Source organism: Alternaria alternata (genome assembly GCF_001642055.1).
Source record: "Alternaria alternata strain SRC1lrK2f unplaced genomic scaffold CC77scaffold_6, whole genome shotgun sequence".
In the NCBI taxonomy this organism is placed as follows: Eukaryota; Fungi; Ascomycota; class Dothideomycetes; order Pleosporales; family Pleosporaceae; genus Alternaria; species Alternaria alternata.
In genome coordinates, this window is record NW_017306195.1 from 1047152 (window position 1) to 1070338 (window position 23187).

The following is a 23187-nucleotide window of genomic DNA, read 5'->3' on the forward strand; positions in this document are numbered from 1 at the left end:
GGCGGGTGCAGCGAGGTAAAGTAATCACCCTCTTCTCGACTGTCTTTTCACATGTCTATCATAGAAAGGCCGTATAATCACGTTACACTCTTTCTAGCGGACCAAGGGTGCTAGGTACAACGTAAGCAGCAGTTCATAGAGGAGTGGTACGTGTGGCACGAAGCTCGATTCCATGAACTTCTCCAGTTGTAGCAGATGGTTCGCGAATCGCATGCCATGTGTAAATGACAGTGTCCCCTTAGTTGCGCGAATTTATGGCGACAAGACCCTGACTACAATGGACCCAAAGCATAAGGGTCCGTCATAGATTTCCGCCTTCTCCTGCGGGCCATACATCTTACCAAAGTCAAGGTATGCCAATGCTGACTTCTTTCACCGTTCTGTAGTTTGAGGTCCTGCAGTGGTTTCCGTCATCTTGAGATTGCGTCTGGTCAAACCTATCAACGGTCGTTTCTCTTAGGCATTAAATTGACCGACTTCCAAGAATTGCTAAGAGTGCTGATGCACGGATCTGAGACATCTTTCGGTATCTTGAAAGTGGCTGCGCATGCTGTTGGCATGAAAAGTAACAAGCATCGAGACGAACTAAGACAACCGCACGTAAGTTGTAGAAAGTGTTGATGACGATGTGCGAAGAGGAGCATGGGATCAGCATGGACCATGGCGTTATCGATAAGAGTTAGCGCGAGCTTTACGCGTTCTGAGACGCGCCTCCATCAATTAACGGAAGGCGCGCCCAATCATCTCAGCTTTCACTCTTTCCCTTCACATCACAACCTCACGTCGGTCCTCACAGCATATCGACATGGCATCCCGACCAGAAATCAAAGAGGAGGACGAGTCAGGCTTCTGCAAGTTCTTCCGCAACTTGCCTGACAAAGATGACGAGACGGTGCGCATCTTCGACCGGGGTGACTACTACAGCGCCCATGGCGAAGATGCCAAGTTCATTGCAAACACAGTAAGGGCACATAGCTCAATTGGGGACGAATCACGATACTGACACGTATCCAAGGTTTACAAAACTACAGCCGTCATCCGTAAGCTGGGACGGGAACCGGGCCTGGAATCGGTTACCATGACCATCACCGTTTTCCGCAACTTCCTCCGCGACGCACTCTTCAGACTCAGCAAACGTATCGAGATATGGCAATCTACAGGCAAGCGGATGGACTGGAAGGTGGTCAAGCAGGCCTCACCCGGTAATCTGCAGGACCTAGAAGACGAACTGGGTGGTCAAATCGAGAATGCACCAATAATATTAGCGGTCAAAGTGTCAGCAAAAGCATCAGAAGCGCGCAATGTGGGCGTGTGCTTCGCAGACGCAAGTGTACGAGAGCTTGGCGTCACAGAGTTCCTCGACAACGACCTCTACTCCAACTTCGAATCGCTTCTGATTCAGCTGGGCGTAAAAGAGTGCCTGATACAGGTCGATACATCTAAGAAGGATGTGGAGCTGGGCAAACTTCGGACCATCGCCGACAACTGCGGTTGTGCGGTAGCAGAGCGGTCGGCGACGGACTTTGGCACAAAGGACATCGAACAGGATCTCCCGCGGCTACTGAAGGACGAACGGGCAGCTGGCTCGTTGCCATTGACAGACCTAAAGCTAGCTATGGGCTCGGCTGCATGCTTGATCCGGTACCTAGGAGTCATGTCAGACTCTTCAAACTTCGGACAATACCAACTCTACCAACACGACCTCTCACAATACATGAAGCTCGATGCTGCGGCGCTGAAAGCACTCAACCTCATGCCTGGACCACGAGACGGCGCAAAGAACATGAGCTTGTACGGGCTACTCAACCACTGCAAGACACCTACTGGTAGCCGACTACTAGCACAATGGCTGAAGCAGCCTCTGATGAATGTCAAGGACATCGAGCGACGGCAGCAGCTGGTTGAGGCCTTCGTCAACGACACTGAGCTGAGACAGACGATGCAAGAAGAACACTTACGTTCAATACCAGATCTGTACCGACTTGCAAAGAAGTTTCAACGCAAGGCCGCAAACTTGGAAGATGTTGTGCGAGCATATCAAGTCGTCATCCGGTTACCAGGCTTTCTCAGCTCCCTTGAAGCGGTCATGGACGAGCAGTACAAGGAGCCGCTCGATGCGGAGTACACAGATAAGCTCCGCCAATACATGACAGCATTCGCAGGACTACAAGACATGGTGGAGACGACAGTGGATCTCGAAGCGCTCGACAACCACGAGTTTATCATCAAACCTGAGTTCGATGAATCGTTGAAGACTATCCGGAAGCGTCTGGATAAGCTCAAGCGCGACATGGAGTCAGAGCATATGCGTGTGGGCGATGACCTCAATCAAGACACTGATAAGAAGCTTTTTCTGGAAAACCACAAGGTCAATGGCTGGTGCTTCCGACTGACTCGTAACGAAGCCGGCTGTATCAGACAAAAGAAGCAATACCAGGAGATCTCGACACAGAAGAACGGTGTCTACTTCACCACCAACACACTACAGGAAAAGCGAAGAGAGTTCGACCAACTCTCCGAAAATTACAACCGCACTCAATCCGGTCTCGTCAATGAAGTCGTCTCAGTAGCATCATCCTACGTCCCCGTCGTCGAGAAACTTGCCGCCGTGCTCGCACACCTCGATGTCATCGTCTCCTTCGCCCACGTCTCTGTTCACGCACCAACCTCCTACGTCAGACCCACAATGCACGCGCGCGGCACTGGCAACACCGTACTGAAAGAGGCACGCCACCCTTGCATGGAGCAGCAAGACGACATATCCTTCATTACAAATGATGTCTCACTCGTACGCGACTCCAGCGAATTCCTGATCATCACTGGTCCCAACATGGGTGGAAAGTCTACATATATCCGCCAGATTGGCGTCATCGCTCTCATGGCACAGATCGGCTGTTTCGTCCCATGTTCAGAAGCTGAGTTGACCATCTTTGACTGTATACTTGCCCGTGTCGGTGCAAGCGACAGCCAGATCAAGGGTGTGTCAACCTTCATGGCCGAGATGTTGGAAACAGCAAACATTCTCAAATCTGCAACAAAAGAGTCGCTCATCATCATCGACGAGCTTGGTCGCGGAACAAGTACGTACGATGGTTTTGGTCTTGCCTGGGCGATTTCCGAATACATCGTGAAGGAAATTGGTGCTTTCGCGTTGTTCGCCACGCATTTCCATGAGTTGACCGCGCTAGTGGACACATATCCACAGGTGCAGAATCTACACGTCGTAGCCCACATCTCAGAAGGCACTGCTCCTGCCAATGGTGATGCAGATGCTGACGTCGACATGGACGCCGCCGCTGTGCAGAAGAAACGCGAAGTTACTCTCCTATACAAAGTCGAACCTGGCTTCTCAGATCAGTCTTTCGGTATCCACGTCGCAGAACTCGTCCGTTTCCCACAAAAGGTCATTAACATGGCGAAGCGGAAAGCAGATGAACTAGAGGATTTTGCAGGTAAACATGAGGAAGGTTACGTGCAAGCGAGTAAGGAGGAGGTGGAGGACGGAAGTCGCATGCTGAAAGAAGTATTGGCGAAGTGGAAGGAAGAGGTACAGAGCAAGGGGCTAACGAAGAAGCAACAAGTAGAGAGGATGAGGGAGCTGGTCAAGGAAAACCCGAAGCTCATGGCGAATGGGTTCTTCAAGGGCATTCAGGCCTTGTGAGTGGCAGGTACATACCTGACCGGCGTTTCGGCATGTAACAACGTTCTTGCACCCAACCTACGGAAGGTTGATCATAACGGTACTTCAATAGTGAGCGCATTTGCACGATACCAGTAATTCATACGTATAACATATTATCGAGGTTCCAGGAACATGTGGTTTTCATGATATTGCATGCTCTTCTGTAAATGATTGTTGTGAAGAGTAAAAGCTAGAGACTTGATGAATTAATGCTATGCGCTTTTTCTCATCCCCAAGCGCATGGCCATGATGGTGTATCATATTACTTGCCTCCAGTACAGACTGCCTGCACCCGGAGGCGCGCATCCCGATGCGGCAGTCCTGAGCAAGATGTGAAGAGCACTGGATTGTAACTCAGCCAGGCTCGATCAAAAAGAACCAAATTCTCTTCTCTATTTGTTTCATCGCTTCAGCTCAGCAAACCGCTTAGCAAGCTCATCCACATCCGGGATTCTGCCTAGCCCATCCTCCTTCTTTGCCGGCTTCTTCGTATTCGCCTCGCTCTTTGCTACCTTGGCCGCCGCACTTCCTGGTAACTTCAACCTAGGCGCTACATTATCGGTACTAGGACTCGGCGGTACGACGCGCAGCGGACTTTGTGGTCCCAGCTTCTTGGGTGTCGAGGCTTTTGCCAGCGCTTCCCTTTCCTCTGCCTTCTTGCTTGTACTGGGGTCTGCGTCGTCGGCTGGTAAAGGTTCTTCGAGCTCCGCCTTTTCGCCTACACCACCTGATGGCTCATCGTCGTCGTCATCTTCTTCATCTTCACTCTTGGCTGTGCCATACGGTACTCCGTAGAATCTTGCAATCTCCGTCATGTATGCCTCGACCAGCTCCTCCTTCGGTGTCTCAACCTTTAGCTTCTTCATGACCCTCTCTGCCACGCCTTCTCCTTCCATACTGGCCACTGCAACATCCTTTCCGAACTTGTCTACTAACAGCGCCCTGACGGTGTGTAGTTCCTTGATCTCGGTTCGTGGTGCGGCGTATATTATGCTGCGGACGGCTTCTTCTAGGGCTGGGTCGAGGAGTGTCGACGTGGAAGCGGATGAGGTGGTGTTTGAGGAGGACACTTGCGATTCGAGCAACTGTGAGCGCGCGAGTAGAAGCTCGCAGTAGAGTTCGAGGATCTCGTGTAGCTCGGTGGTGATGTCGGTACGGATTATGTTCTCTACGCGTATGCGCGCCGACTGTACTTTGCCAACCTGTAAAAAGGTCAACACAAGTGACACGGGGCAGGATACTACGATATCTGGGAATGCGCTGTTGCCTTGCGTTCACGCGACGAAATGCGCATCGGACCAAGATAAGATGACAACGTACCTCAATCAATTGCGCCATTTCTCTTCTTTGCTGTTTTACTTTTGCGCTATCCTTCTGCTGCACCATACGTAGCCGCGATATCGACAGCTTGAGCTGCACCTTGAGCTTGTTCTGCCCCGCATTAGGTTCCTGGCGCGATAGTGGATTCCTTGGTGGATGTGGAAGGGACGTACGACTAATGACATTGCGGGCGCCATCTTGTTCTGTTCAGTGCGAAAACCGGGTATCTGGCGATTGGGTGGACGGCGTGGTGGTTTGTTGTGCAGGCGTCTGGTGTAGGTTGAAGCTAGTGGTCGGGCTGGAAGCTGGAGGCGGGACACGCGTAGGCATGTCTTGGTGGGGTTCATCGGTTGTGGCGGTGGCGGTGCAATAGAGGCGGCCCGTTCCCCCGATCAAGTCATCCACCTCATCATCCCCACTAACATGACTACAGCATCTTCACTCAGAGAAAGGCCGGTGGCCTACGAGACGTCCAGCCTTCGCAAGTGTCAGTGCCTCACATCTCGTATTCATCATCTCGCAGATCGTAAGACTAAACAACGTTACAATCTGTGTCTCCATCTCAAGCAATCCGACGAAGCGGAGCACTCACTTACCGCGTTGATGATTTCAAGATGCCTTCTCTCAGTTCACTATTGCCAGCCTGTTTGTGGTGGCGCAATCATGCATGTCCGCGACCTTTCGCACAGCCGCGTTGTGCTTACTCTGCCTACTGACTGCCCTTAACATTCGATCGCTGCTCCAATGTTTAAACCCCACTTCCTTCACTCTCGTTCTCAGCGTGTGTTATATGTTGTAATCTCGATTGTACACGTTCGAGATATATTTATCCTTTGATCGTCCGTTTACGATGCGGCTCTTACGCCTGGAGCCTGACGGTACCTTCAGCCTTAACGAGTACCTTGGGATAGATATACCCCCGTATGCGATCCTTTCACACACCTGGGGCACCGATGGAGAAGAAGTCACCTATAAAGATTTGATGGAGGGCAACGCAGAGTTAAGAGGAGGTTATAACAAGCTCAGTTTCTGTGCAGACAAGGCTGTGGTTGATGGTCTAGATTACTTCTGGGTTGACACTTGTTGCATAGACAAGACGAGCAGCGCGGAGCTTACAGAAGCCATCAACTCGATGTCCCGATGGTATCGAGATGCACGGTAAGAATTTCAAGATTGCCTCGTTCGTGGCACATTCTGAGCATAAGACTAACGAGTGTTGGGAGAGAAAGCATTTGTTACGTCTTCCTCGCAGACGTTTGGTCTTCGCGGAATGGATTAGCTAATCAGCATTGGAAGTCAGATTTTCAAAAGAGTAGATGGTTCACTCGCGGCTGGACTCTCCAGGAGTTGCTTTGTCCGATAACAGTCGAATTCTTCTCTGCGGATTGGAACATGCTCGGGAACAAAGGATCTCTTTCGCAACAGATCAACCTTGCCACCGGCATACCTACAGAGATATTCTGGAAGAAAAGGTCTTTCCTCTCGTACAGCGTTGACGACCGAATGTCCTGGGCACGAAAGCGGCAAACTAAGCGTGAAGAAGACGCAGCATATTGTCTCTTTGGCATCTTTGATATCCAGTTGCCAGTATTGTATGGAGAGGGGAAGAAGAAGGTTTTGATTCGGCTACGGAAAGCTATCCATGAGTCAATGGGTAACCCACCTCCGCCACCCCCGCCACCTCCACCACCACATCCGCCCTTCTTCCAACATCAGCTACCACCACCGCCGCCCCCGCCGCTCCAAAAACTGTCAGATATGCGCTCGTATATAGAGACGCAACCATCGTTCCGTGTACCATCTAGCAAATTGTAAAAACTACTCCGATATTTCTGATACCATTACGGTATGAATCTGAAATCCAGAACGATCTCTAGCAGATTTGGCGAGCCTGTTAGCTCTGAACTATCGAGCAGCTTGACTAGAGTTTATTTTTTAAGCAGGCGAGCGATGGAGATAAACAGCAACATCCTGTCACATGGCCAAATTTGCCTGACCGAGGCATAGTTGACCAACGTGGGGAGAGGGCTGAACATCTAATTTGAGCCGATTTGATATCGCATGTCGATTTTCCAATCAAGATCGAAGGTTCTGTTCCTGAGTCTGCTTTTCTTAATCTGTATAGGATATTTGTGGATTGTGCATGTAGTAAAAGCACAAAGCGGAGTGGTTTCACTTCCCTCTGGTTCATCCAAAAGCGGCGCACATGCACAGCAGTGGGGAAATTAGATTGGACGAATACGGTGTATTTTCAAATCTCAAGTATGAAGTAAGGGATCGGCATGTAAGCCAGCCTGATTAAACGAAGTTTCAGGCTGACCATGCAGCCACCTAGGCTTAATGAGTTGCGCCACCAGCATACAACTCCAATCACAGAAACCACTGCTATCACCATGCATAACAGCAGCATGTTGCCAAGACATCTCTTTGGGGGCCGTCTCACGACGCACAACTCACATCCTGCTTACCTCGCGCTATCTAGTCCCTTTGTCTGCTTACTTCTCCTTCTCTGCCCAACGAACTCACCCCGATACTCTTGTCAGACGAGTCAATTGGGCACGCGCATGTTTTTGCCCACATCAACGCCATGGCTCCATCATGGCGCATACTGAGTAGCTTTACGTTCAGCCTTGCAGCTCTCTTCATCGTACAGCCTTGTCTCGTAGGTGCGCAATGCGACATCCCGCCTCTTACGCTTACCTGGGCCAACCTGAGCGTCACGCAAGACGGTCTTGGTGTCGCGCGTGGTATCGAACTTGGAATTGGAACTCCACACCAGATCTTCGCTTTCCGGCCGTCGACTACGCTCAACAACACGCGCATTAATAATGTTGTTAACTGCGGTTCTGCGACCAACGACAGCTGTATTGGAGGTCTCGGCGGTGCTTTCGACTCGACTAAGTCGACATCATATGCTGTATCGATTAAGAGCCAATGGAATGGTAGCCAGATTGATGATGAAGACGACACAGGAGGCTATGTCTACTTTAACGATGATGTCGCGTTTCAAGAAAATGGTCATGTTGATGGATTTCCGTTGGTGATGGATAGCGAGGTATGGGGAGGTAAGAATTCCATGAATGCGCCTTGTCCAATCTGACTTGCGGACAAGTGACACTGACTTAGTATACAGGTATACAGTCCGGTCTGCCACTCGGCACGAACTCGTCATTCCTTCGCGCGGCGGTCGCAGGTGGTGTCGCGCCATCACAAGTCTTCGGTCTTTGGAGCGGCAGCAGAGGCATCGATCCACATGACGGTCTGCTCGTTGTAGGTGGATATGATCGCGCGCGGGTCGATCCAGCGTCGAACTTCACCACTTTCCCAATTGGCGAATGGAGTCTTGAACGAGCTTGTCCTTTACAGGTCACAGTCACGAATCTGACGTATCAGGACCGGCCACTCATACCAGATGGTAGCGATGAGCTGATCGCATGTATTGAGCCGTCGACACAACGTTTCGTGTTCCCTCCGGCGATTGCGCAGGCGTTCGGCGTATATACTGGGCAAAATGAGACTGCGTATCCGGGTAAGATGCATTATAATGTGTCGAACCGCCCCATGGGCGACCTCGTTGTGACACTGGCAGGTGGCTACCAGTCAACCATACCCAATAAGGAGTTGTTCGCGCCACTACGTGGGTCTGATCAGTACGGTCGTTATGCCATCACCAACGACAGCACGCTCGAAGCCTCGATATCGGATACCCGAGCAAGCGACCCAGGGGATGTGGATAGTACTCTTGGAGGCCTCTTCTTAACTTTTAACTACCTTCTTGTAGACTACGCCAAGAGCGAGTTCCAACTCGCTCCAGCTGTCGCAGCCGACGCGAAAGACGTGTCGCCGGACCCTACGGTGATCTGCACGCCTACCAACACGACGCCGGCGAGTCCTACCCCAACACCTGAGAAGTCCACGAATACAGGTGCCATAGCAGGCGGTGTGGTTGGAGGTGTTGCGGGACTTGCTCTGCTTGGTACGATCGGCTTTCTGTTATTCAGGCGGAATCGCCGCGCTAAGGAGGGTCCTCCCGTCAGCGAGATCGACGGGCAGCCACATTCACCTGTGCAACAAGTGTCGCGACAGCCGTCGGAGATGATGACGCATGAAGCTGCACCCGTGCACGAAATGCCTGCGACTCGATACCCGAGTTTTCGAAAACCTGAAAGCAGAGGATGGCGTTAGGATACGCGTCAAAGAGGAATGCTGAAGACTGGTAGATTCGCTTCCCTTATGCTATGACGGAGTTTTGTACTAAAACTTTAGGCGCTACGCTAAGTAATGCATTATTAGTTCGACTTCCCTTTCGCAACTCCCTCATCTTTCTCCAATCGCTACCCAGTAGGCTATGATAACAGTTTCGCTCGCATGGTAGGTTCATATACTGGAACATCCATAGGCACAACTTCCTCGTCGCGACAACAACTCACTTCTGCCCACCGTAACCAACCAGCGTACGTTCCATCTCTACAGTCGCTGCCAGGATGCTTCCTCCAAAGCATGCCCAACGTATCACCACCAAAAAGCTTTGCCGAGAACCCGTGTCCAAGTTTGAGACACCAGCTATCAGCCACCAACTTCTCTACGATACGCCTTGCAAATGCTTGATCGTCGGTCTCAACCTCACCTGGCTTGGGTAATGGAAGACTGAGAAGATCGAATTGTCGTTGTCCGCTCCAGCTCGTCATCTGCTCGTGTGCGAAAGCGCCGTCCATCATGCTCAACAGCCAGCACTTTTCTCTGACGTACTTTGGTCCATCCCAGCCATCTCCTTCATCAACCCAACCTTGCGCCGATCGCATGCACTGAATCTGGACTGCGTAGTCGGTCATCGCTTCGTCGTTGATGACCATCTTTTCTTGGCCTTCTTCTTCTACAATAACTTCTTGTGGCACACGCATAAGAGGGACATGTGACACCATTGGGTGGGTGTGCGCATCAGTCGTGTTTGTCTTGCCTTTCCAGACCTGAAGTAGGATATGATGTGCGCGTTGTACGAGCGGGTTATTCGCACCACACATAAGCGCAAAATTTACGATCTGCAGATCCGACCCCATTGTGAAACCGGCGAAATCGTATGGGGAGTCCGGGTTGACAATGTGTTTAGTCCATAGCTGGTCCAGGTCCCCAAATTGCAGAATCCCGACATCGAGATATACGCCACCGTACTTCAGCAGGAGTGGATACCGGATGAGATCTGAGGTGTGTTGTGCAGCATAGTGTCCGTTCAGGGTGCCGCGCGTGAACGCTGCTGGTACCACTAAAGGCGACTCGGTATCGATGTAATTAGCTACATTGAGTGAAGAATCCGGCACGACGTCAAGTACGTAGATGGTCCATCCTAGTGGTGAGAAGCGACGGTACCAAGCGATGACATTGCGTAGGAGATTGGGAGGTAAGTTATGAATACCAGAGTTCCAAAATGCGAATATAGATTTAGAGCCTAAACCAGGAGGTTTTGGTGAAGTCAGCGCTTCTGGTAGAGGTCCATCTGTTGATATGGTAGGTAGAACTTCGTATTGAAGTGCTGAGGTTCCCGGTATCTGTGGGTACTCCATAATTTGGCTCAATTGCTGACAGGAATCCGTGGTTTGGGAGAAAATCCGGTGCTGAGAGAAGACTTTGTATGGTACAACATACACACAGCTTACGTGATATTCAGCTTCACGGTAGTCAACTCACTATGAACATCCAATAGTCATTTCGACTCATTCGCGCTAGTAACTCGCGTGACGTCACTACGCGAATCAGCCTCACCAGCCACCTGGGAGGCATTGAAGTGACATCCCGCAACCCTTTTTACCATTCTCTACTTGTGAGAAAGGGTTATCAACAGAATATAACCTTGTTCTTCCCTATCTAGTTATCATGTACCAAGATGAGTCAACAAACCTTTACAGCTAAGTCGCAGCCAAGCTGTCAACGTGCATCGCGTTAACATGATCACCGTTTCTGATAGGATACAAATGGAAGAAACCCTGGACTCTCGGATTCTATCTAGAAAGCTACCGCACTATTGAGATTAAGCTCAAAGTGCTTTTCGCAAGGGCTACCGCACATTATTTCGTGAGGGATTGTGGATCCGGTTGCTGATAGGCTATTCGCACACGAAGTCTTGAGCGGTATACTCCGAAGGATTGCCTTTGAACACAGCTTTCTTTGGATACAAACAAAGCAGACGCTCTTTGTCTTCCGCGTTCCGGGTAGTAAGTGTCTCAGGTGCAATGCCTTTCTCAACCCAATCAACTAAAGCTTGGAATGTCTCATGTGGAGAACCGCCTTGTCCATCTATGCAGTGACGCGCGCCTGGTGCTTCAAAATAGCGGTAGTAATCTCTTAACTCAGGATCGAGAACAGATACCCGGTCGAAGTAATCGCGCGTTCCTCCGTATGGTATTGCCCCATCTGCCTTCACAAGAAATGTCAGTCGTTTGTATAGTCCAGACGTTTGAACAGTACTTACCAGTCCATGCCATGTAAGAAGCTTCCCTCCTGATCTTCGAAGCCCGCTAAGATCCGGAAAATCAGTATTAATGATAGATTTGTACTCCCGCTCTCCTGCTACGAAATCTTCCACCCACTCAGCGCGGGTCATATTGTTCAAATTGTAGTCCGGGTTTTTTTCGATAAAATACTTGATCCAATCCGTAAACAGTGTAGCTCTCAGGGGCGTACAGGTGCCGTTGTTGCAGGTGCTGCCGATGATTTCGGGACCAGGAGCTTCTAGTGAACCGCCGTTTACCTCATAGCCTGCTGGGTACCAAAGAAAGGACCCATTTTGCGTACGAGGCCCCTCCCAAACCGCTTCCATAATTATGGCAGCATTAGCCGATATAGTCGAAGGCCCACCAGTTGCACTGCAGTTAACTGCGGATCCAACCAGCGTTCGTGGATCGATGTAGCACTTGTCTGGATCCGAGATCAACCCGTCAATCAACCCGTCAAGACCATCGCAAGCCGCTATAGCAGCTTTCTCAAGAGCTTCAAACTCGCAGGGGTGCGGAAAACCAGTCGCGTTGAGTTCGTAGAACACTTGATGAGGGTACGTTCCGGCAAAGAAGAATGGACTCCAATTGATGGCGGGCGCGGCTGCTGCGATTCCATCAAAAACGTCTGGAAATCTTTGTGCGAAAAGATAACCCTGTCTACCGCCTTGAGAGCAGCCATCCCAGTACGAATACGTAGGGGGAGAGTGGTAGAAAGTCTTGATAATGCTTTTTGCAATCAATGCACCGTCGATAAGTCCGTTAAATGCGAAATCCTGGAGTGCGTTATAGTCGACGTTGCCAGGGCTAGTGAGAGCCCATTCTGCTACAGAAGATCCATTCTCATGTTCTACTCCGCCATCGACGGTCGCACTTGCGTAGCCTCCAGTCACTTGACTAAACGTGGGTATACGAAGTTAGTAAACGTCTCATATGCGATCCGTACATAGGCAAAACTGACCCGTACATGTTGGCGAACGATGAACTGAATCCCGCAGACCAACCCCCACCACCAGCCATTGTGAAACGACCATTCCAGTCAGGATCCAGAGGAAGCCATATTTGAGTACGTAGCGTGTCATTTTTTCCGGGGTGCGTATGAGTAACTGTAACGTTACAAAAGTCGACCTTAATATCGGTGGGAAGTGGGCCGTGATTTGGCCAATACGAAGTAACACCGTCAGGGACATAGTCCAATGCTAAGTGAGCTTCAAGTCCGATGATGCTGGCACCAAAAATCTCGGGAGTTGGAATGGATTGTGTTGTGCAGTTGCTGGCTCCTGGAGATAAAGCCATGATAGCAGATATACGCAATGAGAACAAGCTCGAATACAGCAAATGATGTTGTCTCATTCTCCAATGCACTTTGCTCTTGGTATAAATGTGTAAGTACTATTTGCACTACACTCGCGCACGAAATTTCGCGGACTTGCCGTCATCGGAGAGAGATCAACAAAGACGGACCTCGGCAACAATAGGCCGGCCGCGTTCGAGTATCTAGAGCAATAAGCGTCAGTACGATGGTAGTTCATTTCGGCACACGGAAAATGCTCCTCATCTTTGGAATATTGGAGACCTCTCTAGAGTCTGAAACTCTGTGACGTAATGGTGTCGAGGTCTTGTTGATCAGATAGCATTTAGTATGTTCTCGGCAAGACCTAGCTAGTTGCCTGTAGTGGTTACATGCCTAAGAAAGATGACATCTGTAAAAGAGCATGATTGAAGGGGGTTTGATAGCATTTTGCTGATGGGTTGGGCGACAATGGCTATTCTGTGCTGTTCTACGGCCTTAGTTTGTTATGGCCAGGCGTTAAGGTGGTTGACTGCGTGGCACGCACGTGAACACAGAAGATCTTCAAGACTAGATACTAATCCAGTTGGACGGGCTCGACAACCCTAGAGTTCGAAGTACCGGAGCTTCGCCCACGTACCTGAAACTTGCCTCAACGCTAAAAGTGAACCTTCATATTGCTTCTTCTGGCTGATCCGAGGAAGGGTATAACCTTGGAACTTTCTCGTGTCGGGCTCACTGTGGGTGCCATTTCGCGTCGAAATCAAACCCCAGTCATGGTCATACGAACAGTAACGAGGGTCTTACCCTGCTCAGTGACCACAGCAGTGTGTCCAGGTTTTGAGCGCCACCCTCGGGTTTGAACACTTGGCACCCGGGGCACGGCCTTGGCATGTCCTTAGTAACCCTCCTCTACTCCTCATTGATGGCTTGGCTCAGTAGCTTCTACATGGAGATCGGATATCTATAAGACTTTGTTGTCAAACGACTTGCTGTGCGCTGTTAGTGGAACTGTACCATACCTTGAAGGCCTCTTCCATCCAGCTCTTCCAATTCACTCGCCACGAAGCTCAAATTCATCGAAAATGGAGAATACAGATATCAAATCACGTTCTATCGATATGACGCAGATAGAGAAGATTGAAGTTGCAGAACCGCCGGACCAAACCATCGCTTTCACGACGATGGAGACGAGGCGCCTCCTCCGGAAGTTGGATATCGCTATCCTTCCTCTAGTCTCTACGATGTATCTGCTTTCGTTTCTCGATCGATCGAACATCGGAAATGCTAGACTAGCCGGCCTTGAGCAAGATTTAGGGATGACTGGATGGGATTATGCTGTGAGTGAACTCCACTATCCTTCCATGGTCTTGCAGTTCAAGGAATTAACTCATACACATGCGAAACGATAGACTGCAGTTTCAGTCTTCTTCCCTTTCTACATCATCTCCGAGGTACCGTCCAATCTCGCCATGAAAAAGTTCCGGCCGTCGATCTGGATCCCCTCAATCATGGTTGCTTGGGGCATAGTCATGACCCTCATGGGCCTAGTGCACAACTTTGGAGGTCTGTTGGCTGCACGTATGGCCCTTGGTCTTGCTGAAGGTGGCTTGTTCCCTGGTGTTGCTTATTAGTGGGTACCAATAATGTCTTGCTGTTTCGGTTTTTGCTAACAAACCATAGCATCACCTTATGGTACCGTCGTCATGAATGCGGTTCCAGAATTGCGATCTTCTTCTCCGCCGCAACTGCTGCAGGTGCCTTTGGAGGCCTCCTTGCGCGTGGCATTATGGAAATGGATGGGATCGCTGGGCTCAATGGTTGGGCATGGATCTTCATCCTTGAGGGTATCCTGACTGTCATAGTTGGTGAGAGCGAATTCTCTTCGTCGATATCTCTAAGTTTGACATATTCGCTGACTGATATTAGCCGGAATCTCTTACAAATATCTACATGATTACCCCGATACCGCTAAGTTTCTTACCGAGAAGGAAAAGACTGAAGTTATACGACGCCTGAAAGATGACAGCACGGCTCTGTCGAACGAATTCCGCACTCAATTCATAAAGGATGCCTTTACCGACTGGAGGATTCTTGTGCATTGTCTCATCACCTTCACCAACTTTTTACCGCTCTATTCCATCTCGATCTTTCTGCCAACCATAATTCGGGGTATGGGGTACACAAATGAGACTGCTCAGCTGCTTACAGTACCGCCTTATTTCCTTGCGTGTCTTGGCACTGTTGGCATTGGCTTTGCTGCCGACAGACTCAGAATACGTGGCCTATTCGTCATCGGACTTGCTACACTCGCGTAAGTCTCCCACCGGGAAAGCGACCATGATCGTCCTGTACTCCACATCGTAGCGAAATTAACTTAGTGACAGCATCGTCGGATTCATCATTCTCCTTACTGTGGATACAAACGGTGTCAAATACTTCGCTTGTTTCCTAGTATTGCTAGGAATCTATCCAAACGTGCCACAGATTACCTCTTGGAACAGTAACAACGTTGGCGGATCTGTAAAACGAGGTGTAGCCATTGCTATGCAGATCGGAACGGTGGGTCTATTCCTTGTTGACTGTTTATCCTTTACTGATGATGTACTAGGGCAACATGGGTGGCGCAGTCTCAGGGTTCATCTTCCAGGCCCGCGATGCCCCTCATTACCATACTGGCCATGGCATCCTCCTCGCGTTGTGTTGTTTGACTGTGTTGCTGGCTTCGTTCATGACGTGGTATTTGCGGAGAGAAAACAGCATAAGGGATTCCAAACATAAGCCTCCTCAGGAGTACACACTCTGTGAACAAGAAGCGGAGGCAGACAAAGGTGATAATGCCTCTTTCTTCCGATACACCGTCTAAGATTACTGTAACTACAATCCAAGACATCTTCGAAGCACAAATGCTTCAATGTTATGGCAGTCGCACAACAATCTACTTTAGTTCCAAAAAGAGAATGACAAATCCCACACATGAGTGAGAGAGATGCTCTTCACATAACGCATGTGTGTCCATATCGCGGCTCGTTGAGATGAACATGGGTGATATTTTTACTCCACATAAGGGGAACATTGATCTACAGTTTATTCTTGAATTTGCGTTTCTCTTGCTGCTCAACCTTGAACTGCTGGACTGCCTTCATGTATTCCACCGAACCAAATCTTTCTTGCTGAGTAACCTGACACTCGCGATCATTCGCATCAAGTAGCTGTTGAAGTACGGGTTGCTTCAAGAGTATCTTTGTAGTTCGAAGTGCTCCAGAAGGAGATTGCGCGACCCGGCGTGCGATTTCAATTACATTGTCAAGAAACCTTTCTTTGGGCAAAATCTTTGTGACAAGATGCAGCTTCTCTGCCTCCTCGGCTGAGATGGGTTCTCCAGCTAGACATAGTGCTGAGGCTTTCTGATGACCCATAAGCCGCGGAAACGTAAAGCTCGATGCTCCCTCTGTAGTCATTCCCCACTTGACAAACGGTGTAAAGAAGTATGCGTCAGGGACGCAATATACAAGATCGAAGAGAGCGAGACTGCTCACGCCATAGCCTGCGGCTGGGCCATTGACAGCGGCTATCAGGATCTTCTCGGTAGAAATGAACATCTTCGTTAACTGATGGAAGTCTGAGCCAAGAGCGAACGACATAGGAGCCTTCGTGTCCGTCAATTCCATACCGGTGCAGAAGAACTTGCCTTCTCCCGTCAGAAGAATGACTTGAACTTCGGGCTGACTATCTGCCCACCGCAGGGCAGATAAACTGTCCGCTAAGAGCCTGGGATGCAGAGAGTTCCCCGACTTGGGCCGGTCATATTTGATGATGGCAATTCGACCCGCCTCTTGTAGTTCAACTTTGACATAGCTGTATGAAGGTGGCGCCATGTCGGTTCGGTTGTGTATATTCCTCCTGGCTATTGTCTGGCAGATTTTGAAGAGAAGTACAAATGACCCGATAGCCAGAACAGGCGACTCAGCTTGAAGTATGTGACTTTTGTGTGTACGAACTAATGAAGTATGGCTCTTGCAGCGCTACAAGATGCTCCTATAGCGCCCTGTACTCGACGCGAATTATACCTAGGTAGTCTTATCTCGGACAGAATCTATGTTCCTTGAGCATTAGAGCACTCCCCCTCATTATTCACAAGAGACTAACTTTGTCAGTCGCAGGGTAGCTGACGTCTGACTTGAAGCCGTCCACGGACACACCTCGGGCCGCGCCAAGCCCGTCCCCACATAGCCGCATTTCGAGGCTCCGTTACCCCGCAAAACTTTATCTGAACTCGGGTTAGGTCTCCAAACCCGAGGCTGCATAGACCTGTCCCGTCTAGGGTGATGCATCGGGAATGCCGTGCTACTCCCGCCAGCCAGCCGGGTATGTAGCGCGTGTGTCCAGTTATCTTTTGAGACTATGTTGTTCAGCTTCACCAGTCTTGGATTGTCGAAATCATATACCTTCAAACAGATTTCTGTATCATTGTACCCATGGCGACACTTGATTTGAAGCCTAGCGAGATGCCGCACAAATTCAACTTTGCGGTTGATGTAATCGACAAATGGGCAGATCAACGGGACGATTTGCAGGCCATGCACTGGGTATCGCAAGACGAATCAAACACCAGGCACATGACCTTCAAGTACTTTTCCAGGCAATCCCATAGAATTGCTATCCTCCTTGATCAATTAGGGTTCGGGAAAGGGGATACTATGACGATGGTTCTCCCAAGAGTGCCTGCATGGTTAGTATGCTATCTATGCGTCTACAAGAAATTCGACTGACCATCTGAAGGTGGGAGGTCGCGCTTGCGGCCATCCGCAGCGGAATCATTCTATCGCCAGGGCCGAATCTCCTGACTGAGAAGGAGATTCAATATCGGTGCAATAAAACCAAATCGAGACTGTTTGTCGGCGACGAAACGAGCGTGTCGAAGTTTCTTGCCGTGCGTCAACATTGTCCGACAGTCAAGCATATCATACGAGTCGGGGATGGTACTAGGAGTCAAGACGTTTCTTCTCTGTATGCCGCACTAGAAGATATCGAGACTCATGCCAGATTCGACTCGTTGTACCAAGAATGGAGCAGTCCAGCCATGATCTATTTCACTTCTGGAACGTCTGGTCACCCGAAAATGGTAAGGCATAACCAGGTTATGCTCTCTCTAGGTAAGGTTCCAAGCACTTCGCATCTGGGTAAGTTACTAAATAGAGTAGCAAGAGGAATCGCGTTCGGACAATGGTATCAGCTGGCTCCAGGCAAAGTCCTTTGGAACACTGCGGACCAAGGTTTGTCAAATCGTTCACCAGAGAAGTTCAGAACGACATCGTTGACCCGCTGGCAGGTTGGGCAAAGGCTGCATGGTCTTTCTTCGGAGCTTGGAACTCTGGCGCAACGCTCTTCGTGCACGATGATCGTGGAGCGTTCAGTGCAAAGCGCACCGTGGATATACTGTGCCGGTACCCGATAACTACCCTATGCGCCGCTCCGCTCATCTTTAGACAACTCGTGTCACCCGAACTAGAAGATCATTTCAAGCGAAATCCTCCCGCTGCGCTAGCTCATTGTACAACGGCTGGAGAAGCGCTGAACGCTATAGTCACCCAGCGATGGCGTCAACTTACCGGTCTCGACATCTACGAAGGATATGGCCAAACAGAAACCGCATTGTTATGTGCCAATCTGAAAGGCTCCACGATCCGCCCAGGCTCCATGGGGAAACCAGCACCTGGAGTACCTCTCCACATCATAACGGCAACCGGAGCTGAGGCTGCTCATAACGAGGAAGGAGATATAGCAGTGCTGTTGAGTGACCGGAAGGGCAGCAGTAACTTCTTCGGTATCTTCGATGGCTATGTGCAGGAAGATAATACGTGCACCCGTAATGAAAGAACCGTTACGGTGGATGGGGAAGTCAAGTCCTACTACCTAACCGGTGACAGAGCAACTCGTGATCAAGATGGTTACTTCTGGTTTGTGGGGCGAGCGGATGATGTTATCAACTCCTCTGGATACCGAATAGGTATGCTCGAGCCCCAACGCTTTGAGTCTTTGTTTCCTGACAACTTCCTAGGTCCTTTCGAAGTAGAATCCACGCTCAAGCTACACCCTGCCGTCGCAGAAGCTGCCGTCATATCCTCGCCAGATCCAGGAAGAGGAGAAGTCGTGAAGGCATTTGTCGTTCGTACGAGAGAGTACGAGAATGCTCCACCTCAAGAACTTGAACAGGAGCTGCAAACGTTCTGCAAGAAGAACGCAGCACCATACAAATATCCACGAAAACTGGAGTTCGTAGAAGGCAGTTTCCTTCCTAGAACTACGAGCGGCAAGATTCAACGGGCCTTGCTAAGGAAATTAGAATGGCGAAAGGAAGCAGGCTCGAAACTCTAATCACCTGTCAGCCTGTACCTTGACTATATTCTGTTTCCGACAACTCCATGTTTACGCTCGATGTCCGCTCTTTGTTCACTTTGCTACCTCAAAGCAGTAGCTTATTTTCCATTGAGGCCGTCCAGACACCTTCATATATGTAAAACTCGATGAAGAGTAAAATGTTCTGTACAGCACTACAAGCGCCACGCATAATTCGTGCCGCTGATGTTCTGCTCATTCTCGCCGTGATCTCTGAGAGCAAATGAAAAATTGTCGATCATAGTCCCGGTGTTTGTAGGACCAAAGATTTGAGGTAGAATCCCGTCAATGTGGCCACTATAGCCGTCAAGATCCAATTTGGGACTTGGTTCTCGCTCAATTATGAGATCCTCAGACTCAATGTTTGTTGCAGCCGTATCGGTAGAGCTTAAAGCCTTGGTCGTGGACAGTGTGCCGTAATCACAGAGTGCGTATAGTTGATCGATGTCGGCAACTTCGAGCGGGACACTTTGGAGGGAAGGATCGATCAAGTCAGAACAACGTATCGAGTCAACAGCGAACTGAGTGAGCTTTGCAATCTGCGGATATCATCTTGTTAGCTAACGATAGAGCTATACCCAATATTCACATACCATGCGCCCTGACGTCTTCCAAAATCTGGTTTTTCCGCTGATGTGCATTATACTGCTTTGTAAAGCTTCCACGGATTGTATGCGAGTAAGGCAATCTAGCGAGTGCTGGAACAAACAGTGTATTGAGCCTGCTACAGTGGAAGCATAGCTCAAAAACGTTGCTGACACTTTGTATTGCGCGCGGGCCGCGTTCTCCAAAGTGCGTGTGAGTTCCTGAGCGTGTGTGAAGCAGCTGACGATTGTGCGAGACAAAAAACCGGCGGGTATCTTGAATTGAGTCCTCTCGAGTCGACGCCTTATCAGAAACGGATGCTGAAGCAAGCAGTAGCAAAGATGATACAGGACATAAGTCAAGATGGTGGACTCGGTGATCGGCACGTTGGGCTCGGACTGACGAAGAGGTGCGTTCAGAATCGTCGCCTGTATGTCCCCATAGCAGTCAAAGAGCGTCTCGAACTGGGCGAGCTGAGAGCAAATGGTTTGGTACTCGGATATGTGGTCCCACGGCGCCTTCCGATCGCCAGTAATGTCTCGTTGGAAAGTGTAGTTGGCCACTTGGCTCAAGAGAGAAGCGACAACAACAGTTGGTGCGAGTGTCTCCATGTGATCGACTCTGAAGTCGACAAAACGCAGAAACTCTTCCAAACTTACCACTTGCTGCGGTGTGGATGTTCGGAAGTTTTCGTCACTGCAGGGTAGCTGAATACGAATTGACTGGTCCTGGAACAAGGACGGTCTATGTCTGCCACAAGTGGCCAGCTTATCTAAAAGGTAGATCGACCATAACGTGCGACGACGTTCCTCTTGAGCGGAGAAGGGCAATTCAGTGGGCGGTTCAGTCATCATGTGCATAGCCTGTGCAACATTGACAGCTACACCAATTTTGATCCATGCAGTTCTATGTTTACACTCTGAAGCAGTCAGCCTTGCCTTTGTCTGTGGACAAAGAGCAGAAATACCTGTGAAGTCGTACAGCGCGAGTAAAGTCGCCGCTTGAACCACATAGTGGTCTAAAACCTCATCAGAGTCAAAGATCCGCCTGAAAGTCTCTTTCCACGCTGCGGACGCGTGCGCCGCAGCTGTGCGATCTTTGTCGGCAAAGAATGGATCATCTGAAAAGCGTATCGCTATTCCTAGTACAGCTCGTACAAGGTAGTTCGGCAGCCTACCACTGCGTAGCTGTTGCTGAAATGTCTGTTTATGAAAGAAGCAGTATGGCTGACCGTGCCAATGATGAAAAAATAACTCGATAGTTGATGATAAGATGTGAGATGGAGGCATCTGCGGTTCGAGACTATGAGCATTGATCGACGCATCGTTTATATTGGAAGTTGGAAGCTGCTGCCTGCCTGTGAAAGTTGAAGTAGTTGCTGCGTCGATACTGCGCAAAGAGTTTAGCATACAACCTGAAAAATGCTTAGCAATGAGGGTACGGTACCTTTCAAGCATGGAACTGAAATCGGATTGGGGGTCGCCGCTCATATCCAATGAAGTCAAACCTTTCTATGAAGCTGTCAATATACGACCTTCAAAGTAGGACGAGAAGGAAATACGTTATTGGGGTTCATGTCTTGAGGATGGTTTGACGTTGGGCGGCTGTCTTGGGTCGTTGTCCATCTGCGGCTGCGGTAGACGCATTTCTGAAGCAACCGAGCGCAGAAGCTGCATGAAGGCTGCTCGCCATCACATTTGACTTTCTTTCGTCTATGTCGCTATATTCAGTCGCCACGACTTGTAGTTTGTGATCGTTTGCGAACCCGATATGTTGGACGCGCATGTGGTTACGCAGAGTAATGGGCGAGAGCTTACCGGCAATTCAGGCAAGCCTGGCGAGACCGACGGCTATTTCGGGGTTCCGCGCCTTGATCGTCCATCAAAGAAGGCAGTGGGTCTCCAAAAAGGATGAATGTGTGATCGAACAAGAGGAACGTTAGCAGACGGTGATGGTGAGGCCAAGGCGAGCTCTCTTGACACTAAACATAGCGCCATTTCAACCCCGCACTGGGGTGCCGTGTCGTACCGCTCTTCAGCGACTCGTTCCCTCGTTCCCACATGAAGCCCTCTCTTGATTCTGATCTGCAAGGGAGAATAAGATGACTAAGTAGCGAACAGTAGTACCACAACGTCAGTGAAGCAACAAACAAGACGTCGAAAACTAAAGAAAGCAAGAGACAATCGAGCGCGGCAGTATGCCAGGATTTCGGAGAAAACGGGGCTTGTCTGTATTCACGATCATCATTCACACAGTGCGCTGCGATGGCCGTTTACCGCCAAGGGCGCGCAACCAACATATTAGGCCTGACCAGTGATACCTAAATACTGCCTCCTCTATACCATAATCTTCTATGGTGATACTGTTAGCATGCAGCAAAAACAGAGATCCGCGCTCTCTCCACTTCCTGATATCACCCGTAACCCTTCCGCACCACTGCATCCTGCACACCATCCTTCTCCACCAATTTCCGCTCCAGAATTCCTCATCATTGGTCTTTTTGCGTTACGTCTCACAAAGCGCCTGGTTGTGAGCCTGGATTATTACCCAGGTCAAGATGCCGACATTATCTGGCTTATCAACTTCCTCGCGCCTTACCCCAACGATTATAAACTAGCGAAGATCTCAGACAGTCGAAGAGATGACTATCTAGCGATGTACCAGAACATAGTCTCGCGAATGAAGAAGCAACCAAAGTACCCCGTTCGCTTCATGCAGATGAACCCGGATCCATCGATGCAGCAGGCACGGCGAGGGCGCGAGATGGAACGGCCGAGGGTGATGACTGATGGTGAGTAAAATGGCGAAACGATCATATGCAGGAGCTCAAATTGAACAGCGGAAAGATTGGACATCATTGAATTCTGCGATGCGGCAGCCGAATGGGGATCCATACTTCCGATTCCAGTGCATGAAGCGGAGAGGATGGTGGAATTGGCGGACCGGAGGAAGATCGCAGATGTCGACGAACCTTATCGGCAGCAATCGCGCTATAGTCTTCGGGAGGAGTCGCACGGTCAAAGGCAGTCACGTTTCATCGACAGGGAGGATGTGCGAGATCAGAGGCAATCGCAATTCGCGCCTAGTTCCTTACCGCGCGATATGGGAAGGTCACTCCAAGAACCAAGGCAACCAGAACGCGAGGACAGATATCGGCTACATAATGCTGGAACGTGGCGTGGCGACGAGTACTTAGTTTCGGAAGAGAGGCAACTCGCGGAAGACAGGCGAGGGAGACGTCGCGTATCTTTTTCGAATGAAGAGTGATATCTTGACGTAAGAGGCATGCTGAAGACTGGTTTGGAAGGTCAAGTTATAACAGATTCGAATAAGAATGAAAAGACCTCGACGAATGGTCGGTCAATGTATCGAGCATCAAGCAGCCATTCTTAATGTAATTTGAATGCATGCTACTCGAATTGTAT

General features: G+C 49.8%; 11 protein-coding genes across 11 annotated transcripts; 6 read left to right on the forward strand and 5 right to left on the reverse strand.

Moving 5' to 3' along the window:
* Positions 1–732: 732 nt before the first annotated feature.
* CC77DRAFT_959178 (DNA mismatch repair protein) lies at positions 733–3794 on the forward strand. Its single transcript, XM_018535565.1, has 2 exons — positions 733–961; positions 1016–3794. The coding sequence occupies exons 1-2, from the start codon at positions 806–808 to the stop codon at positions 3659–3661; spliced, it is 2802 nt and encodes a 933-aa protein (XP_018388177.1). The 5' UTR covers positions 733–805; the 3' UTR covers positions 3662–3794.
* A 29-nt stretch (positions 3795–3823) lies between these two features.
* Positions 3824–5261, reverse strand: CC77DRAFT_1018738 (DUF292-domain-containing protein). Its single transcript, XM_018524682.1, has 3 exons — positions 5176–5261; positions 5003–5113; positions 3824–4884 (listed from the first exon to the last, which is right to left on the reverse strand). Exons 1-3 carry the CDS (start codon positions 5185–5187, stop codon positions 4084–4086), a joined length of 924 nt encoding a protein of 307 aa, XP_018388178.1. The 5' UTR covers positions 5188–5261; the 3' UTR covers positions 3824–4083.
* A 591-nt stretch (positions 5262–5852) lies between these two features.
* Positions 5853–6817, forward strand: CC77DRAFT_931168 (HET-domain-containing protein; the record flags this gene model as incomplete). Its single annotated transcript, XM_018534200.1, has 2 exons — positions 5853–6160; positions 6232–6817. 2 exons carry the CDS (start codon positions 5853–5855, stop codon positions 6815–6817), a joined length of 894 nt encoding a protein of 297 aa, XP_018388179.1.
* A 657-nt stretch (positions 6818–7474) lies between these two features.
* On the forward strand, positions 7475–9412 carry CC77DRAFT_1018742 (hypothetical protein). The gene is made up of 2 exons (XM_018524683.1): positions 7475–8067; positions 8136–9412. Exons 1-2 carry the CDS (start codon positions 7590–7592, stop codon positions 9185–9187), a joined length of 1530 nt encoding a protein of 509 aa, XP_018388180.1. The 5' UTR covers positions 7475–7589; the 3' UTR covers positions 9188–9412.
* CC77DRAFT_746108 (hypothetical protein) lies at positions 9268–10720 on the reverse strand. Its single transcript, XM_018533049.1, has one exon. The coding sequence runs from the start codon at positions 10558–10560 to the stop codon at positions 9349–9351; it is 1212 nt and encodes a 403-aa protein (XP_018388181.1). The 5' UTR covers positions 10561–10720; the 3' UTR covers positions 9268–9348.
* A 75-nt stretch (positions 10721–10795) lies between these two features.
* On the reverse strand, positions 10796–13006 carry CC77DRAFT_959188 (tannase and feruloyl esterase). The gene is made up of 3 exons (XM_018535566.1): positions 12449–13006; positions 11466–12384; positions 10796–11411 (listed from the first exon to the last, which is right to left on the reverse strand). The coding sequence occupies exons 1-3, from the start codon at positions 12838–12840 to the stop codon at positions 11100–11102; spliced, it is 1623 nt and encodes a 540-aa protein (XP_018388182.1). The 5' UTR covers positions 12841–13006; the 3' UTR covers positions 10796–11099.
* An 857-nt stretch (positions 13007–13863) lies between these two features.
* Positions 13864–15644, forward strand: CC77DRAFT_1059641 (MFS general substrate transporter; the record flags this gene model as incomplete). The annotated part of the gene is made up of 6 exons (XM_018528262.1): positions 13864–14118; positions 14191–14411; positions 14462–14646; positions 14708–15092; positions 15166–15340; positions 15390–15644. 6 exons carry the CDS (start codon positions 13864–13866, stop codon positions 15642–15644), a joined length of 1476 nt encoding a protein of 491 aa, XP_018388183.1.
* A 214-nt stretch (positions 15645–15858) lies between these two features.
* On the reverse strand, positions 15859–16860 carry CC77DRAFT_1087261 (ClpP/crotonase; the record flags this gene model as incomplete). Its single annotated transcript, XM_018529451.1, has 1 exon — positions 15859–16860. Exon 1 carries the CDS (start codon positions 16654–16656, stop codon positions 15859–15861), a length of 798 nt encoding a protein of 265 aa, XP_018388184.1. The 5' UTR covers positions 16657–16860.
* A 426-nt stretch (positions 16861–17286) lies between these two features.
* Positions 17287–19156, forward strand: CC77DRAFT_930906 (acetyl-CoA synthetase-like protein; the record flags this gene model as incomplete). The annotated part of the gene is made up of 5 exons (XM_018534190.1): positions 17287–17510; positions 17561–17934; positions 17983–18054; positions 18111–18788; positions 18840–19156. 5 exons carry the CDS (start codon positions 17287–17289, stop codon positions 19154–19156), a joined length of 1665 nt encoding a protein of 554 aa, XP_018388185.1.
* A 138-nt stretch (positions 19157–19294) lies between these two features.
* CC77DRAFT_746368 (hypothetical protein) lies at positions 19295–21741 on the reverse strand. The gene is made up of 6 exons (XM_018533051.1): positions 21580–21741; positions 21324–21474; positions 21209–21273; positions 20730–21151; positions 19771–20681; positions 19295–19716 (listed from the first exon to the last, which is right to left on the reverse strand). The coding sequence occupies exons 1-6, from the start codon at positions 21642–21644 to the stop codon at positions 19333–19335; spliced, it is 1998 nt and encodes a 665-aa protein (XP_018388186.1). The 5' UTR covers positions 21645–21741; the 3' UTR covers positions 19295–19332.
* Positions 21742–21834: 93 nt separating this feature from the next.
* On the forward strand, positions 21835–23171 carry CC77DRAFT_746733 (hypothetical protein). The gene is made up of 3 exons (XM_018533057.1): positions 21835–21894; positions 21940–22553; positions 22602–23171. Exons 2-3 carry the CDS (start codon positions 22133–22135, stop codon positions 23027–23029), a joined length of 849 nt encoding a protein of 282 aa, XP_018388187.1. The 5' UTR covers positions 21835–21894; positions 21940–22132; the 3' UTR covers positions 23030–23171.
* Positions 23172–23187: the final 16 nt, after the last annotated feature.

Coding starts and splice junctions, on each gene's coding strand:
- CC77DRAFT_959178 (XM_018535565.1), top strand. CDS start 806: ATGGCATCCCGACCAGAAATCAAAGAGGAGGACGAGTCAGGCTTCTGC. Junction 962..1,015: donor CCAAGTTCATTGCAAACACA/GTAAGGGCACAT, acceptor CACGTATCCAAG/GTTTACAAAACTACAGCCGT.
- CC77DRAFT_746108 (XM_018533049.1), bottom strand. CDS start 10,560: ATGGAGTACCCACAGATACCGGGAACCTCAGCACTTCAATACGAAGTT.
- CC77DRAFT_746733 (XM_018533057.1), top strand. CDS start 22,133: ATGCAGCAAAAACAGAGATCCGCGCTCTCTCCACTTCCTGATATCACC. Junction 22,554..22,601: donor GCCGAGGGTGATGACTGATG/GTGAGTAAAATG, acceptor CAAATTGAACAG/CGGAAAGATTGGACATCATT.
- CC77DRAFT_959188 (XM_018535566.1), bottom strand. CDS start 12,840: ATGAGACAACATCATTTGCTGTATTCGAGCTTGTTCTCATTGCGTATA. Junction 12,385..12,448: donor TCGTTCGCCAACATGTACGG/GTCAGTTTTGCC, acceptor ACCCACGTTTAG/TCAAGTGACTGGAGGCTACG. Junction 11,412..11,465: donor TTCTTACATGGCATGGACTG/GTAAGTACTGTT, acceptor TTTCTTGTGAAG/GCAGATGGGGCAATACCATA.
- CC77DRAFT_1018738 (XM_018524682.1), bottom strand. Junction 4,885..5,002: donor AAATGGCGCAATTGATTGAG/GTACGTTGTCAT, acceptor ACCTTTTTACAG/GTTGGCAAAGTACAGTCGGC.
- CC77DRAFT_746368 (XM_018533051.1), bottom strand. CDS start 21,644: ATGGACGATCAAGGCGCGGAACCCCGAAATAGCCGTCGGTCTCGCCAG. Junction 21,274..21,323: donor AAGACATGAACCCCAATAAC/GTATTTCCTTCT, acceptor ACAGCTTCATAG/AAAGGTTTGACTTCATTGGA. Junction 19,717..19,770: donor GGAAGACGTCAGGGCGCATG/GTATGTGAATAT, acceptor TGATATCCGCAG/ATTGCAAAGCTCACTCAGTT.
- CC77DRAFT_1018742 (XM_018524683.1), top strand. CDS start 7,590: ATGGCTCCATCATGGCGCATACTGAGTAGCTTTACGTTCAGCCTTGCA. Junction 8,068..8,135: donor GGATAGCGAGGTATGGGGAG/GTAAGAATTCCA, acceptor CTTAGTATACAG/GTATACAGTCCGGTCTGCCA.